The sequence below is a fragment of the Arabidopsis thaliana genome, chromosome 5 (assembly GCF_000001735.4).
Source record: "Arabidopsis thaliana chromosome 5, partial sequence".
Taxonomy (NCBI): Eukaryota; Viridiplantae; Streptophyta; class Magnoliopsida; order Brassicales; family Brassicaceae; genus Arabidopsis; species Arabidopsis thaliana.
In genome coordinates, this window is record NC_003076.8 from 17,893,497 (window position 1) to 17,910,195 (window position 16,699).

The following is a 16,699-nucleotide window of genomic DNA, read 5'->3' on the forward strand; positions in this document are numbered from 1 at the left end:
TGGTAGTGTTGACTTGGTTATGGGCGTTATGGTTATGGGCCGATCTTGACTGGAAGCTCACCTCTTATGCCACTATTGGAGAATAAATAATCACTCGTGCCATTCTTATGTTTGGAATATTATTATTGATTTTTATTTAAATCGAAAAATGAGGAAAGGACGAAAAACCCTTGCGAAACCACAAAAACTACAAGAAAACTTAATTTGTTGGGCTCGGGCCCAAAAAAAAATGTAAATACTCGGCTCAGTTGTATTATTTACAGAAAAAACCTAAGTAAAAACCTAAGTTCCCCCTTTTCACTTCTCGACTTCTTCCTCTTCTCTCCGTCGTCGTCTTCTTTCGTCTCCGACGATACCACTTTCACCGGAAAAATCAATCTCTTCTATTCTTCTTTCTTCTCCGTTTTCGTTCGTCTTTGTCTCTTTCATATCCGCAAATTTATTTTCCAATGGCTAGAGTAAAAGACTCATCTGGAGAATATGAATCAACTAGGGTTGAATCGACCGGCGAAATTCCTCCATCAGTCGACGAGACCGCCGCCGAGATTCCCCAAAGAGATGAAGAAGGCGCAGAGCTTCTTACAACAGAAGAGGAAGCCGGAGAAATCCAGCCTACAACCGGCGATTGTGACGCCGCCGATTTGGGTAATTCAAACGCCGTCGCATGGGAATCAATTGACGATCTTTCAAACCCAAATGCCGATTCTTGTGCAGAAGAAGAAGAGGCAACGAATGCAGTTGTTCAACATGATGATGGAGCAAATAAGGTATGATAGAAGACCGTTATTTTTTTGATTAGGCTCGTTTTAGGATATTATGCATGCATTGGTAAATGATTGGATTTGTGAATGGTGCTTCAGATAAAACAAGTAGTACAACTAGGTCGTAAATTTGTGAATGGTCATTCAGGAACAAGTAGTACAACTAGGTAGTTAATGTGAAATTGAAAGTATTTTGAATTGAATATGCAGGATGATGGTGATGATGATAACCTGCCGCAGAATATGCAGGATGGTGATGATGATCTTCAGCCGCAGAATATGCAGGATGATGATGATGATGATGATGATAATCAACCATTGCCGCCAGAAGTTATGTACTTTGATCCAACTACCTACACGAAGGTGTGTAAGATAGGAACGAGGTGTCAGTTGGTACAAACAGTGGAATTTATAGAGACTTTGGATGCAGAACTGAAGTGGTTTAGGAATCATGACCAATTTAAGCACATATTCCACATGCCTAAGGAGCCCAATCACATGATTCAAGGCATGTGGATGCTTATGGTTCGCACGGCTAAGACAGAATTGGCGAGAGAGTGTTGGTTTGTTGTCAATGGAGTACCTATAAGGTACTCAATTAGAGAGCATGCATTGTTGACCGGTTTGAACTGCCGTGAGTACCCAAAAAACTATAAGACTTTAGGCAGTTTGAAGTTTGTGGAGAAGTTGTTTAAGAGGACTGAGGACATCAAGATTAAAGACGTGGAAGAGAAGCTGGAAGAGTTTAAGAGTGAGAAGTCTACTGCTAGGTTGAAGTTGGCAATTCTGTTATTCTTAGCTAAGGTTATGAAAGCTGATTCTAAAGGGGATTCGAAGATAGAGGAGTTTTTGCTTAGGATTGTGGATAATGTCAGAGCTTGTGAGACATTCCCGTGGGGACGTTTTTCCTTTGAGCAGTGTATGGAAGGGGTGCAGAGAGTAATGAAGAACATGAAAGGTGTGGTGAAACAAAAGGCACAGACTGCTTTTTATGGATTTATTACTCCACTTGAGGTAAGTAGTCGAGTAAATTATATGAGTGGCTAGATTTTGTTATTGTGAACTTTCATTTACTTTTATGTTTTTGTGTCTAGATTCTGGCATTTGAGTGCATTCCGCAGCTTGGGAAGAGATTTAGAGAAGTTGTACGTGCAGACAAGGAATGTCCAAGAATGTGCAAGCACAAGTTCAGTGAAAGTTGCATGAAGGGATTTACTTTGGAAGAAATAAATGAAGCACTTGGAGATATAACGGTTAGCTTTGTTCTCTTGAAATCTATGTTTATAATCTTTGTGGTGTTTGAAATATATGTTTACTTGACATGATATTTCAAGCATCTTGGAACCTGATATGGATGAGAGAAAAATGTTGTCACGCGTTGTAGAGAAGCATGTTGATGATGGTATTGGATATATCGATCCAATTGTTGATAGTTGGAGAGAGAGGCTTATCGTAGAGAAAAAGAAGATTTTCTGGCGTAGTCTCTACCAAGCAGACATTGATGGTAGACGTATTGAAACTGTTGATGATGTTCCAGCTGTACCTGAACCTGAAATCCCTGGGACATCGATTCTCTCGTTCAAGGAAGCTATGGAGAGAGGATTTGACAAGCTCACGGACAAGCTTGCTGTGATGGATAGCGAAATCAAGCGAATTTGTTTGAGAGTACAAGGAATAGAGGAATATGTGGCAGATCAGCTTGAGAAAGAGGCAGAAAAAGACAAATATGAAGATATGTGTCCTGGTTCAGCTGCTGATTTTGTGCCACCGTCTTATCAGCCAATGGATACTCAGAGCAAGGCCTTGGTTATTCACAGTGGAATCCGTGACCCAGCACCTCCAACTATTGAGTCTCTAAGTGAGTTTTTGTTGAACTTTTGTGTAGTGATGCTTTCACAATAGTTCTTACATGTTTGGTTACATATTTTTGTAGGTGATGGCAGCGATGAGTCCGATGAAGAGGATAAGAAGAAGAAGAAGAAGAGGCAGATATCGAAGAAGAAGAGAAAGCATGTTGGTCCTACTCTGGAATCTGGGAAAAAACGTGGAAGGAAACCTTCCAAGTATAAGGGGGAAGAGTTTACAGCTGAGGGGAAGCAAACGAGGAAGAGACTTTGACTTTTCTTTCTTGCTTATGTGTGTGTGTGGACTCTTAGGTGTTTGGAGAAATATGACTTTCTTTTTGTGTATTTGAGAATGTTATGCGTAGTTTATGTGTAGAGGACAAACTTATTTTCTGTAATGGTTTATGTGTTTTTTGATTTTATTAAAATCAAAACGTTTGGCTAAGTTGTCCCGGTTGGCCGGTCAATAATACAAGAGTTGCTAAGTTGTCCCAGTTGGCCGGACAATACACATAACTTAAAATACAAGAGTTGCTAAGTTGTCCCAGTTGGCCGGTCAATACATATAACTTGAAATACAAGAGTTGCTAAGTTGTCCCTGTTGGCCGGTCAATACACATAACTTAAAATAGGTAAATAACTAAGTTGTCCCAGTTGGCCGGTCAATACACATAACTTAAACTACAAGAATAGCTAAGTTGTCCTTGTTGGCCGGTCAATACACATAACTTAAAATAGGTAAATACATGTTTAATTAGGTTCAAATATTACATAAAATCCAGAAACATAACATAATTAGGTTCAAATGCCATACACCATCCTCAATAACATAAAACACATCATAATCACCATGTAGAAAGTAATGCCCTAAGCCTATCAATCTTGACTTCTTTGGCGAGTAACCTTTCTTTAAGGGTTTCAATTTCGCTTTGCATGAGTTGAATAGTTTCCCGGATGGACTCCAAAGCATGATTGCATGCTAGTTGTCCATGTCTTAGTGCGGAATCAAGTTTGTGATTTACCTTCTCAAGCTCCTCAGTTACCGCCTGATCCCACCACTGAATAAGGTGGTTTCGGGACTCGTACTCTTCATCCTGCGAAAGAGAGAAGACTTCATAAATATAATTCACTTGTACTTTGTTGTTCCAATGAAATGAAAACACAATAACTTACTTTAAGCATTGGGCATTTGTAGACTCTGTCGCCTTGCCTGTAACCAGTTTTGCACACTTCAAGTTTTACAGGCTTACCACAAAAACATTTTTCTGGAACCCCCCAATTTGCATCGGCATTCGCCTCTCCACTATTCCAACTAGTTTCGGACGTGGATGGTTGAGAGTAACTATAGGGCATCTACAAAACAGAGAAACCCGTAAGAAACCCTAGATCTACTAATTACGGCGGCTAAAAACCCGTAAGAAACCCTAGATCTACTAATTACGGCGGCTAAAAACCCGTAAGAAACCCTATATCATACCTTGGTTGTTGTTGTTGTCGTCGGCGGTGGCAGATAATGGGAACCCTAATTTCAGTTGTCGTCGCCGATGTTGGGAAGGAAGAAGAGAGAAGAACGAGAGAGAGGAAGAAGAGAGAAGAACGAGAGAAGTGAAATAGAAGAGAGAGGGAGAAAGAGAGATTGAAGGAGAATAAATAGGTAGAAACTTTGTAGTGTGAACGCAATAATCGTAGTGTGAACGCAAGTCGTGGGGTCTATTTTTTAAAAAAATTGTATTTATTAGAATATTCAGAATACACATAGTTGTATGTATATGTACAGTTGGCTGGAATCACAAACAGTTGAACTTTTCTAAATTTTGTGTTTTTGAAGTTGAATCTGAAAAACCAACTCATTTTTTTAGTTGGTCCCATAAGTTTTAACATATTAATGGATTTTAATAAGTTTTGATAGAATCATATTTAGTAAATAACTGTTTTCATACATAATGTATGTACATTGGACAATCATGAACTATATGTTCCTTGTTATACATAGGTGATTTATTAGGAAACCAGTTTATGATCAAGTTTAGTAATAACAATGTTGTAATATCATATTTTGGATTTATTCAATGTTTAGATGTTGATAATAGCTGAAAATATTGAGAATTATTTTATCATTTTGTTAATCCAAAAATACAGATACATATATCAGTTGTCTCAGTTGAACTTAAAAAAATACATTAAACTTGCAAATAATTCAATAAACTTGCAAATAATTCAATACAAATACGAAAACATAAAACATAGTACATCACACTTACAAATAATATAATACAAATACAAATGAACTTAGTTGTATTGGTTGAACCCTTTCTCCTGTTGGCCAGGTTCTTCCGGTTGAACCCTTTCTGCATCAGACTTAATCTTCCTCAGGCTGCAGCCAAGCCTCCAAGTTTATTCCAGGTTGCGATTTTCTCCTCTTTCGTGCTTCACCAGCTGATGGAAACCGCTTCTCTTGATTTCGTCCTGGTACTTTTGGTGTGTATTCCGGCGGAAAGGCAACTAACTCTTTAATATGGGCAGGAAGAACCCAAACCGACTCATGTGGGACTACATACAACGTCCGGTAATAGGCCAATGACCAACTATCTATCAAGTAATACATAAAGCAGAGTCCGTAGATGGTTGTATTCGCATTTCTCCCTTTCTTGAGGGCGAGGTGCCTTGCTGCGGCCATAGCATGGACACACGGGATCTTGTCTATATCAAAACATTTGCATGAACAACTTTTCATTTTCAAATCCACCAGAAAACTTACCGAGTTGAGATCAATCACGTTGTATTCTTGGTTGTAACTGTTAAGCTCAAACACAGTTAATTTGGCTGCAACTGGACATCTAATGTGCAATATGTTCTCCACAGTAGGCACAACTTGTACTGTGATTGGACAAGAACCTGAATCTTGCCTATGCTCGTTGAACCATTCAGAAAACTTAGAAATCATCACATCAATCATTGGTAACAAGTGATATTTTCTCGCTTTTTTAAACACACCATTAATGGACTCCGCAGAATTACTAGTGTCAATGTTATACTTGTCTCCTTTAAAATGGCACCTCGACCATTTCTCAAACCCTACTTTCATAAGAAAGTCAGCAGGTTTAGGCCATAAACTTGTAAAATGACCAAACTCTTTCTCGAACTCACTCTCAGTATATGCATGAGCACAATCCCTGAACTTGACAGCAGCTCCATCCTTGTCAATTTTCACACGATCTCTCATGTTTTGACACAAATGCCATATACAAGCTGCATGAAGCGCATTCGGGTACACCGTCTTGACAGCCTTCTTTATGCTTTGATGCCTATCACTAATAAAGACCAATCCGGGAACATCCGAATATACAGTTTTCAGCTTTTCTAAGAACCAAATCCAACTTACATCCTTCTCGCTATCAATGATTCCAAACGCAAGTGGATAATGATGATGATTAGGATCTTGTGCTGTTGCAATAACCAACATCCCACCATACACAGTTTTAAGATGAGTTGCATCCACAACTATCACTTTCCGCATTGCCCTAAAACCTTCAATGCAAGCGCCTAATGCAATGAAGAGGTACTTGAACTTTTTCTCTCCTTCCAACTCCACATAAGTTACTGTCCCTGGATTTACCTTCTCTAACATGTAAAGATAAGAAAATAACATCGTGTAGCTTCTTTCCGGAGTCCCTCGCACATCACTAACATGTAGCATTTTGCCTCTTAAGGCAGTGGAGTATGAACAATGCACCCCAAGTCTTCCTCTTACAATCGACATAATGTTTTTTGGAGTTGGGGTCTCTAAATTTCCGGGATAGTCACAATGCAAAACCGATGCTATTAATCTTGGTGTGCCTCGCTGTATACTGTTGCTTGTAGTCTCAACACTCCGAGAGCATGTATGCATCTTTCTATGCACTCTAACACTCCAAAAATGAGATTTCTTAGTTCTCGCAACTCTTAGATACCAAGTACACCCTTTAGAAGCTTGGCGGCATCGTAGCATAAGTCTCAACGGGTCTCACTTAATAGTATAGACTCCAAAAACTTCTTTCTTTGCAGCTCTGTTAACCAATTCCCACACAGCCTCCCTTGAACAAAATTCTTGACCAATTTCAATACCCGTACCATCATCCCATTCTATAACCTGCGGAGTAACTTCTACACTTCGTGGAATATCGTGAATATCATCATAATCAATCCTATCATCCTCATCTTCTTCCTCAACAGAATTCACCGGCCTTTCCATCGGCCTTTCGACAGCCACGATCTCCGTACCTACTACATTCTCACAATCATTCACATCATTATCATATCCATCATGCACCATCTCACATACTTCATTTAAAACATTTACACCAACTGAACTTCGACGCTCCGGTATAGAAATTTCCTCTCTCCTCTCAACTCCTATACCATTTAATTCCTCCACATGCAAAACAGGAATCCGACTCTCTTCATCAGATTCTGTTAAAAATATGAAGACATCCTCATCATCTACAATATATGTCTCTCTCCTAACTTTAAACAGATTGTAACTCAGTTTCAACTTGACAGAAGCTTCATCAATCGCAACCTTCTTCATGATCTTGTCAACTAACATCGAATAGCTAATCTTCTCCAAACTACTCGTCTTAAACGATATAGCATATAGTGAATTTTTACCAATCCAGCCATTCACTTCAGAATAGTATCCTCCAAAGTCAAAATGTACCTTAGTGTGGATCTTCTTCTTCATCGCTCCTGAAAATATAACCAGTTCAACTCCAATCAAACATTTTAATAGTTATACCACATGTACTCTTATCATACGTTGAAATCAATCTCTCGTCGCACTCGATTCTACTGAACCTAATTCGTTACCTTTCAATTGATTTCCAATGTTAATACATACCTATTCGTTAAACTAATTGGTTAATCTAAACTTTGCAAACACAAACCCCCCAAATCTTTAATATGAAATCTCGGAATTCAAATTCAACTCACATTCAACCTACATTCCTTTGCTCATCACCTCAAATAACGTTTCGGCAACCTCTAATCGATTACTCTTTACTTTGCAAACCAATCATCAAACTATCAAATTGAATCTGGGAATTATATAGAATTCAAAATCCCAATCTAAAATCACAATGCACCAATGTCAAAGGAAATATGAGAAGAAACTGACCTAATTCGTTGGCTTTTACGCCGGATTTCAAGTCGGCGGCGGCCGGAATCGATGGTGGCCGACGAAGAAGATGAACGTCGACCAAAGAAGAAGAACACGACGACGAAGAGGAGAGAGAACGGAGGATCTCGATTCTTTATTTAGCTTTTGAATTTCTTTTTCATTTTTTTAATCAACTCATTAAGGGTACAACTGGTATATCACATTTTCGGTGGCATTCAGATTAACTGATGGCAGTCCAGATCAGTTTTTTTAAAAAAGTGGCATAAGTGATAAAAGTTCATCTTGACTTGGGTTATGGTTTCGAGATTGATTTCTTGACCTAACTCAACTTGCTTGTTCTTGAAGAAACTGCTTTTAGTTTCTTTCTTTTTTTAAACTGCTTTTAGTTAAACATAAAAACCATGAAATCTTTATTCAACGTACGCAAATATGTCACAACAACAGAAAAAAGTTACACAGTTGAAGCATAACTATTCAAACAAAAACAGATGATTTCACAGTGAAAAGGACTCGTACATGAAACTTCAAAGGATATTCTTAGATGTCGTCAACGGATTTCAGTAGCGGAATGCTCTGTTCATCACAGAAGAAATCTGTTGGATCAACGCTTGTTTTCACTCTCACCAATCTCTCGAAATTGTTCTTGAAATACTTCACTCCCCAACTCTTCCCTTCCTCGTACTTTGTCTCTTCCTTTCCAAGATACATTCCCAAATCAAGATCCATGAAGTTGACATAAGCTCTTCTTGGAGATTTCGAAACATAAGGAGTCATAAGATTGTAAACGCTCTCAACCCATTTCAGATACTTCTCTGTTTCCATCTTGTTCTTGTCTTCCTCTTCTCTCCAAAAAGCCAGATACTGAATCTCATAGAGATTCCCTTTTCGATGTGGGAATGACGTTTCGTGCTCTGCGATTTCACTCATTTTTCCACCATATGGAGTTAATATAACCTTTGCAAGCCGAGCCTCAGGCGCCTCTAATCGCCTCCATAGCGCTTGAATTGCAGCCTCGGGTATCGGTTCTTGGACAAAGTCGTCTTTACCCTTGAAAGACAGAGATGTACGCTTCCGATTCGCGAGAACACCAAGAGACTCTCCTTTAGAGAAATCAGCAAACCAGAGTGCAGATTCAACCCAACTCATCTCTGTGCAGTCTTGGATATCAAGACCTAATTCTGGAAACTTTTCTTCCATCAAGGCCAAGAGATTATTCACCGGACCAAGATAGAGTCCAGTAAACAAAGCCTGCACAGAGTTTTCGTTTGATCTCTCCAACGTTGCGCTGATGAAAAGATCTTCAGGGACCTTATCCGCAACATACTGCCACTTGTTGATGATCCTAACGGCCTCTTTCTCCGATGTTTCTGGACTTTAAACACGGTGACCGTGGACGGAACATCGACTAACTTAATCTTCCATGATAGTACAACACCAAAGCTCGATCCACCGCCTCCACGAATCGCCCAAAAGTAATCCTCACCCATTGCTTGTCGGTCAAGAATCCTCCCACGTGCGTCAACCACAAGTGCATCGATTATGTTATCCGCTGCTAAACCGTATTTTCTAAGCAACGTGCCGTAACCTCCGCCGCTAAACTGGCCTCCGACGCCAACGGTTGGGTGGATACTGGCTGGGAAAGCAAGAGACCGAACCCAACCAGTCCGGTTTTCGACGTCTAATGATATAGACCGAAGATTCCTCAGATCGATGACGACGTATGGTTTGTTGTACGCAATGTAAGATTGACCTTCCCAGCCGTGACCGGCGCTGCGAGTCCTTACGTGGATTCCGTGAAGCAGTGCGCATCTGATCACGGTTTGAACGTCACTGGCTCTAACCGGAGTGACGATTGAGACCGGTTTAGGTGTTTCGGGAACCGAGAATCTTGGGTTTTGTATGGAAGAATCCAAGATGGAAAAAAGGGATGAGTCTTTGGAAGTGTGTATGATTTTGGATACGATGGTGTTGTCGTTAATCCGGTGAGAAAGACACTTAAGAAAGTCTTCGTGGTTATTGGTATGAGCTAAAACAAGAGTAGAGAGAGGAGAAACATACAGTAGAAAGAGTAAGAGAGAGAGCAAAGAGTTTGAGAACTCTATTTTTGTAAAGATTGGTGATGGTAGAGAGTGTGTGAAGATTGACTGAATTTATAGAAAAAAGAAGTAGGGAGAAGCCCTAACTTTTTGGACCCTAAAGAGGTTTGACGTCAAAGAAAATCCCAAATATAAAAATTGATAAATCGTCATTCAATCACAAAATGAGTAGATTGAACTATATATTTTTTTTTCATTTCTAAAAACGAATATTTCAAATTAAAAGAAAGGTATATAAAATGTAGTCAGGTCCAGAAACGTTGGTTTAAAGTATACATATCACTATTTAGTACTACTATGATGAGTCATATGATTATTTTTTTGATGAAGAAGTACTCCTATATGATGAGTCATAACTCATAAGATAAGAACATGATAAGGAATAGAAAAGATGCAAAAAAAAAATATAAAGAATATAAGTTGGGTATGGTAGCCCATATATCTTTCAAGCGCAATTTTATTATTAGCACTCATCGATCGTATTATGTCATTTCACAAAATTATGGTTTTGACACATTTCACATTAAGTTTTTACAAAAACCATCTAGTTATTTTTGGAATTTGAATGTTCAAAACAAAAAATACAGAAATAATATATTCTTTAGCTTCAAAATATATGATGTTGTTTTTGTATATAGATTAAAAATAATTTATTTTGTTCATTTAAAACTAAACTATCATTTATTATCTACCTAAGTATGATTCAACCAATAATATAAATGATCTACTATTGTTTAAAGATAATGGAGTAGCTATGACGATCATCTATTAATAGCGAGAGTGTTACGATTGCATAGTTAAGAACTCGCATGTGGCTTAATCTTTTGGGTGGTAACAAAATCTTGCAGACCTTTTTGGTTTTGCGTGCGGATATGTATAGGATTTTTTTGCAATCGTAAAGATCAACCAAATTAATAAGAGTAATAACACATGATGCTATGAGTCTTCTACGCATGTCTTGTCTTCTGCATGTGCGGATTCTTGCATCTAACGAAACCCTAAACACAGTCACGGAAACACACGAAATTTATTAATCATGGACTATAGTGGCGTTTGTTTACCAATATATCTTTAGTGATCCCGGTATCTTGGTCCTCGGGTTTTGATCCTTAGTTATGACAAGATAATGCTATCTCTAAACAAATGACGTTTCTTCTTACATAACAATTTATTTTCTAGGATGTTTATATATTTTTATTTATTAATGTTTATAGTTTTTCGATACAAAAAATACTCTCTCTTCTCCTAAATGATTAATTTTCTAGAAAAAAATACATTTTGTAAAAGATTGATTTTTTAAGTCTTCCATGCAATATTTATTGGTTAGTATTGGTGAATTGTAATTTTCAAGAAAAATAGTTAATTATCATTGATTTAGAATTATAGAAAACTATAAAACACAAAAAAATAATACATTTATAATCAATATTTAATATATTTTCTTATTATGTGTGTTTTTTCTAAAAAGTAAATCTTTAAGGAACATAGGAAGTATTAGTATTATAAATATTTGAATTTATGTACTACTAGCTCATATCTCATAGTTAAAAATTAATTTTTGGTTAGAGAAAATATTACATTTATAAGTAAATATTACTATATTTTAATTTGTGTAAATATTTTTAAAAGTTGATCTTTATTTGTCCTCTTAAAGGATATATTGACCGGTTAATCTTGGGTCTGGAAGACTAAAGCTTATGCTTGACTTTTTTAATACCTTTAGTCCATCAAAAATAAAAATAACAACTGAACCAACCTTTCTCTATTTTTATTTTCATACTCTATTTTTGCTTCTATTTCACTCCAACTCATCTCTATTTTCATTTTTAAAATAAAGATTACTATTTTTTTCTTCTATTTTTTCTTCTAACAAATAGAGATCTCTATTTTTATTCTAATAGTTCCTAAAAAATAGAGATCTTTATTTTTTCTTTATATTTAGAAAAAAATAGAAATAACCATTGCAAATAATGTGAGAAAGGAGAAAAAGTAAAAATATTTGAAGATGACAACCCCTAAAGAAAGTTATTTGACGAATGACGAAGAAAGTAAAATTTGTACCAAACCAAAAAAGCAACATCGTTTATTACCAATTCTTATCCCCTTGACAATTTAATATTGCTAACGTCTAGAAATATTTGATTATGTATTTAAAATGATTCTCCTTGTTTAGGTAGTATCAAGTAGGTAACAAGTATGTATATCTCTTATATTTTTTCATTAAATGGAACACCTAATCAGTTGTTGTCATGATAACCATCTCTATGATACCAAATCACGTGATGCAAGATACTATCAACTTTGAGATAAATATGCTATTCTATAAATATGTTAGCTCGCCATAGTCAATCCAAACAGGGGCGGACTTGTAAAACTTTTCAATGGGTGGAAAATGTTACTAAGAAGATTTGAACCTATTACCTCATACATTTAAATGGTTTATTACTAAACAATCTGCCACTGTGCTTAATCTGTTTTGGTATCAAAACGTTAACTACTTATATATTACTGGGGCAAGTGCCCCCACAATTCATCATGTGGGTCCGCCATGAATCCAAAACAGATTCCGGGACAACGCCTTCTACCTGATCCAAATGGGTGTACATGTAGCCTTGTCCTTTAAACTCCACAAGCAAATCTAAATGCCTCTCTGGCCTAAATTCTTTTGCATCTGCTCCCAAAATTGTCGTGTCTCTTAGATTGCCCAAGCATTAGTTATCAGTCATCACCTGAATTCCCACGTAGGTTCTTTAAAATTTCACTAAATATGTAATTATTTAAAAAAAAACAAATCAAGGTAGATATGATTTTACCAATGTTCCTGCAGCAATATCATATCCTTTAAATTTTATATCTTAATATAGTCCTCAGAGAATTATTGGAAATGGAGGATGCAAACGTACCACTTCGTTTTTTAATAACTAAGAGGTTCTAAACCTATGTGGGGACTAGAGCATTTTACTTGCTTCTTCTACTTTATCATCCATCCCGCATGCCTCTATTCATGCCAAACCAGGAATGTATTCACCAAGCGGGAAATATCCTGAGAGCTCCAAAGTCTTTCTGATTATCTCCTTAACATTGTTATATTAGATCATGTTAAGTTTATAGGCTTCTAATTCAAATCTAATTAGTAATGAGTTGATTGGCATATGATTCTTATATAGTAATCAAGTTCTTTCCTATCTTTGTTGATTTAGGATCTTTCCCTTTTGGACCTAAATTCACAAAATCTGATTATCCAGATCCATATCCAATTTTGACAGATCCATGATTTCATTACCCTGATGCGGATCCAACCACCTGAATTAATATCACCCCTGCTTTCATGAGTGTATATAAACAACGGGGTTGGAAATGAAATGGTGAGTTATTATTTTCCTTGTCAACGTGAACATACAATAACACAGTTAAACCCACAAAATAAACACATTTCCCTCTTCTACTAGACAATATTAACTTGCAAGTAGGTAATAATAGTAGATAAGATGCACCGTCGATGGCTGGTTTTTCAACCACATATCGGGCTGCCTCTCTATCAAATGTAACATAAGCAACCGGTTAATTTGACTTGGTCAAGACTCTCAATATAATTAAATAGTTCAATGTTTAGAATCAGAGTTTGAAAGAAACATGTGGGACATGAACAAAGAAGAAGAAGAATAAAGATTCAGTGGTCCTGTTGTAGACAAAATATGGAAGTAGTCTTACGTCGTACATAAATTATTTTTATATTATTGTAACAACAACGGGAAAATAAACATTAAAACAGAAATATGCATGTCATAAAGTTACTCATAGAGTGACAGAGACTTATTTTATGTAAAATACACACGATTTAGCACCAAAGATTATTGGTAGATTTAACATGGGACGTAACAGATACACTTGTGTGCTGGGAAGACATAGTTGCATGATCCATGTTTGGCTCCTTCAAGGTTAATGCACTGATTCTTGCATGCATTACTGTTTCCGCAAACCCCTGACCATGTCCCACTTGGCTTCTCGCACAACTTCTGTGCTTCCACCATTGCCGGTGCGTCTGCATATATATGCATACATCAGTCAAGAATAATTATCAAATAAACTAAAATTACATTTAAACACATTTCCAATAAGAACATTATTACTCACCGAAAGCAGCAAAGAGAACAAGAGCAGCGAAGATAAGGGTGATGATGGAAGCAAACTTAGCCATGATGATTATTACTATTTTGTTTTCAATGTATAGATGTATGTGTTGTGTGAAGAAATAAGCCAAAGATCAACGTCTATTTATAATGAAATGGTAGTGGGTTAATCTTCTACTTGTGCATCGTACAATAACGTGGTAACCCCACACATTAAACAGACATCATCTTCCCGTAGCCAATATCAAAAGATAAGATCTTGCTTTTTGTTTGTTGATGGCTGGTTTCTCCACCACATATATTTCTCTGTCGATATCTAAAGTAACCTAAGCGGCTGCTTCGGCTTTTAGCTAATGCTACATCGTTCACATGGGCGGCTGGTTAATCTGAATGGATTAAGACTCAAGAAAATAATATCTTAACCAAGCCATAGTTACACAAGTATATTGATGTCAGAGATTCTCGCGGTTAGGACAAGTGCAGACTGTGCAGTTCATAGTCTGACCTTCGTCATCGTCGAACAAATACAACATTTTTCGATTAGAGGATCACCCCTAGACATATAGATCGTTGTGGACTAAACATATGGTTTGGTTGATCTCAAGAGCAGCATTGTTCCGCCAAGTTTGCAGAACAAGGAACCGTTCTCGCGTAGTTTCGCCATTTATATATCCCTGGGACACACCTATTACTGAAAATTGGATGATTCATCAATATTTTGCTCTCACCGTCGGTAGGTTTTCAAACTATCGAAGGGACAAAGAAACGATTGGTACCGGAGGAACGGAGAGGGCAGGAACCTAAAAGTTAGCTTAGTTGGCTATTGATAAACAAACTATAGTTGATTGTGGCCTTAAACGTAATGGACTATCGACATGCATGGTCTGACCGCAAGTGAGAGGCTCAGGGTAATTTAAAAAAAAACATTAACGGTGTTGTCAGTCATCAAAATTTTGTAGATTAGCTATAAAGGTATTATTCGTAAATTCGTAAACAACGACATTCAACAAAATAACTGCAAATTTTAACTAACTTAATAAATAAAAAAGGAAAAACCGAACATTATAAGAGATCAGAATTTAAATTTGTAAAAGTATAGATTAATTCTTTTTAAACTTGGGAAATACATATTTTTGTAGGGCTTAGAACTTTTGCTTTGGAATGAGGATTAAAATTTGGGTTTAGATTTATGATTATAAATTTACATAGGCAACATGATATATATTGTGAGTTAACCCCAAATTTGGACATGAAAGTAGAAACGATGCACCTCGGGATATCGATGCGGCGATGCATGCTGCATATAAAGCTTGTCCCAATGTCCATAAAATTCTCGACACGCCCGTTTTACATTTATAAATCCCTATCTTTATCATTTTGATTTAATATTTTTTTAATATGTTCAAGATTTTCACCCCAATCATGTATTTTTATGGGATATGATGAAACAGTCCAACGTCGTACATAATTTTTTAGTATTATTATAACAAGGAGAAACCAAACATAAAAACATAAACATATATGCATGTCATAAAGTCACTCATAGAGTGACACCGACTTATTTAAAGTAAAATACACACACGATCAAGCACCAAAGATTTTTGGTAGATTAACATGGGACGTAACAGATACATTTGTGAGCTGGGAAGACATAGTTGCAAGATCCATGTTTTGCTCCCTCAAGGTTAATGCACTGATTCTTGCATGCATTACTGTTTCCGCAAACGCCTGACCATGTCCCACTTGGCTTCTCGCACAACTTCTGTGCTTCCACCATTGTTGGTGCTTCTGCATATATATACACCCCTTGTTAATTATCAATCAATCTAAAAGAGAAAGAAAAATCAAAGTTTTTTTTCCATGCATATATATGACAATTATATAAGATCTTTACTCACCAAAAGCAGCAAAGAGAACAAGAGCAGCGAAAAGGAAGGTGATGATGGTAGCAGACTTAGCCATGACTATTATACTTTTGCTTTGCAATGTATGTCTTTTGTATGTTTGAATGTGGGATGTGAAGAAATAAGCATAAGATCAACCTCTATTTATAGTGAACTGATGAAGAAGAGTTAGTCTTTTACATGTCATCATGTCAACCCCACGTAGTAAACACAGACTGTAATCTATAGTAGATATTAAATCGTAAATAGCTAATAATAGAAGATATCATGATGTTGACTAATCAATACTTGATGGCTGGTTTCTCCACCACTTATCTTTACATATGAAAGGCTGCCTGATCTATCATCTATCTAATGTAACTTAAGCGGGAGGCTGCGTTGGCTTTGAGGTAATGCTTCATCGTTCGATTGTTCACATGGGCTGCTGGTTAATTTGACTTGTTCAAGACTCAATATATTCTATTTTCGATGAAAAAAATATAATTAAGAAGGTTATCTCTGATTTTTTTTTTTTTTTTTTGCAAGTGAGCCCAAGTCTTATTAACATAAGTTGTAGTGATTGGCAGAGATTTTCCGACGTTCGTTGAATGAGAGATTATAAAGGTAGAAGAGGAAACTAGAACTTTAAGGATACCAGCCCCGCCTAAAGAAAGACAAATTGGCCTTTGGGTTAAAAGACAATTGGGCTTTCTATCATCAAAATGTTTTTCTTAGAACTATTTTTAATAATGTTTTTGATTTTTTATTATAAAAAAATAATTTCAAAATTATCACTAGACACACAAAAATAAAAATAAGAGATGGTGAAT

General features: G+C 36.7%; 2 protein-coding genes and 4 pseudogenes across 6 annotated transcripts; 1 reads left to right on the plus strand and 5 right to left on the minus strand.

Annotated features, from left to right (window-relative positions):
* Nucleotides 1–449: 449 nt before the first annotated feature.
* Nucleotides 450–2,879, plus strand: AT5G44415 (annotated as a pseudogene; the record flags this gene model as incomplete). Its single annotated transcript has 6 exons — nucleotides 450–767; nucleotides 972–1,124; nucleotides 1,227–1,775; nucleotides 1,856–2,014; nucleotides 2,148–2,619; nucleotides 2,695–2,879.
* A 588-nt stretch (nucleotides 2,880–3,467) lies between these two features.
* Nucleotides 3,468–7,325, minus strand: AT5G44416 (annotated as a pseudogene; the record flags this gene model as incomplete). The annotated part of the gene is made up of 1 exon: nucleotides 3,468–7,325.
* An 821-nt stretch (nucleotides 7,326–8,146) lies between these two features.
* AT5G44417 lies at nucleotides 8,147–9,884 on the minus strand (annotated as a pseudogene). The gene has a single exon.
* Nucleotides 9,885–12,413: 2,529 nt separating this feature from the next.
* Nucleotides 12,414–12,938, minus strand: AT5G44418 (annotated as a pseudogene). Its single transcript has 3 exons — nucleotides 12,823–12,938; nucleotides 12,670–12,758; nucleotides 12,414–12,578 (listed from the first exon to the last, which is right to left on the minus strand).
* Nucleotides 12,939–13,471: 533 nt separating this feature from the next.
* Nucleotides 13,472–14,142, minus strand: PDF1.2 (plant defensin 1.2). Its single transcript, NM_123809.4, has 2 exons — nucleotides 13,991–14,142; nucleotides 13,472–13,898 (listed from the first exon to the last, which is right to left on the minus strand). The coding sequence occupies exons 1-2, from the start codon at nucleotides 14,052–14,054 to the stop codon at nucleotides 13,720–13,722; spliced, it is 243 nt and encodes an 80-aa protein (NP_199255.1). The 5' UTR covers nucleotides 14,055–14,142; the 3' UTR covers nucleotides 13,472–13,719.
* A 1,211-nt stretch (nucleotides 14,143–15,353) lies between these two features.
* PDF1.2c (plant defensin 1.2C) lies at nucleotides 15,354–16,011 on the minus strand. The gene is made up of 2 exons (NM_123810.3): nucleotides 15,885–16,011; nucleotides 15,354–15,774 (listed from the first exon to the last, which is right to left on the minus strand). Exons 1-2 carry the CDS (start codon nucleotides 15,946–15,948, stop codon nucleotides 15,596–15,598), a joined length of 243 nt encoding a protein of 80 aa, NP_199256.1. The 5' UTR covers nucleotides 15,949–16,011; the 3' UTR covers nucleotides 15,354–15,595.
* Between the last annotated feature and the right edge of the window lie 688 nt (nucleotides 16,012–16,699).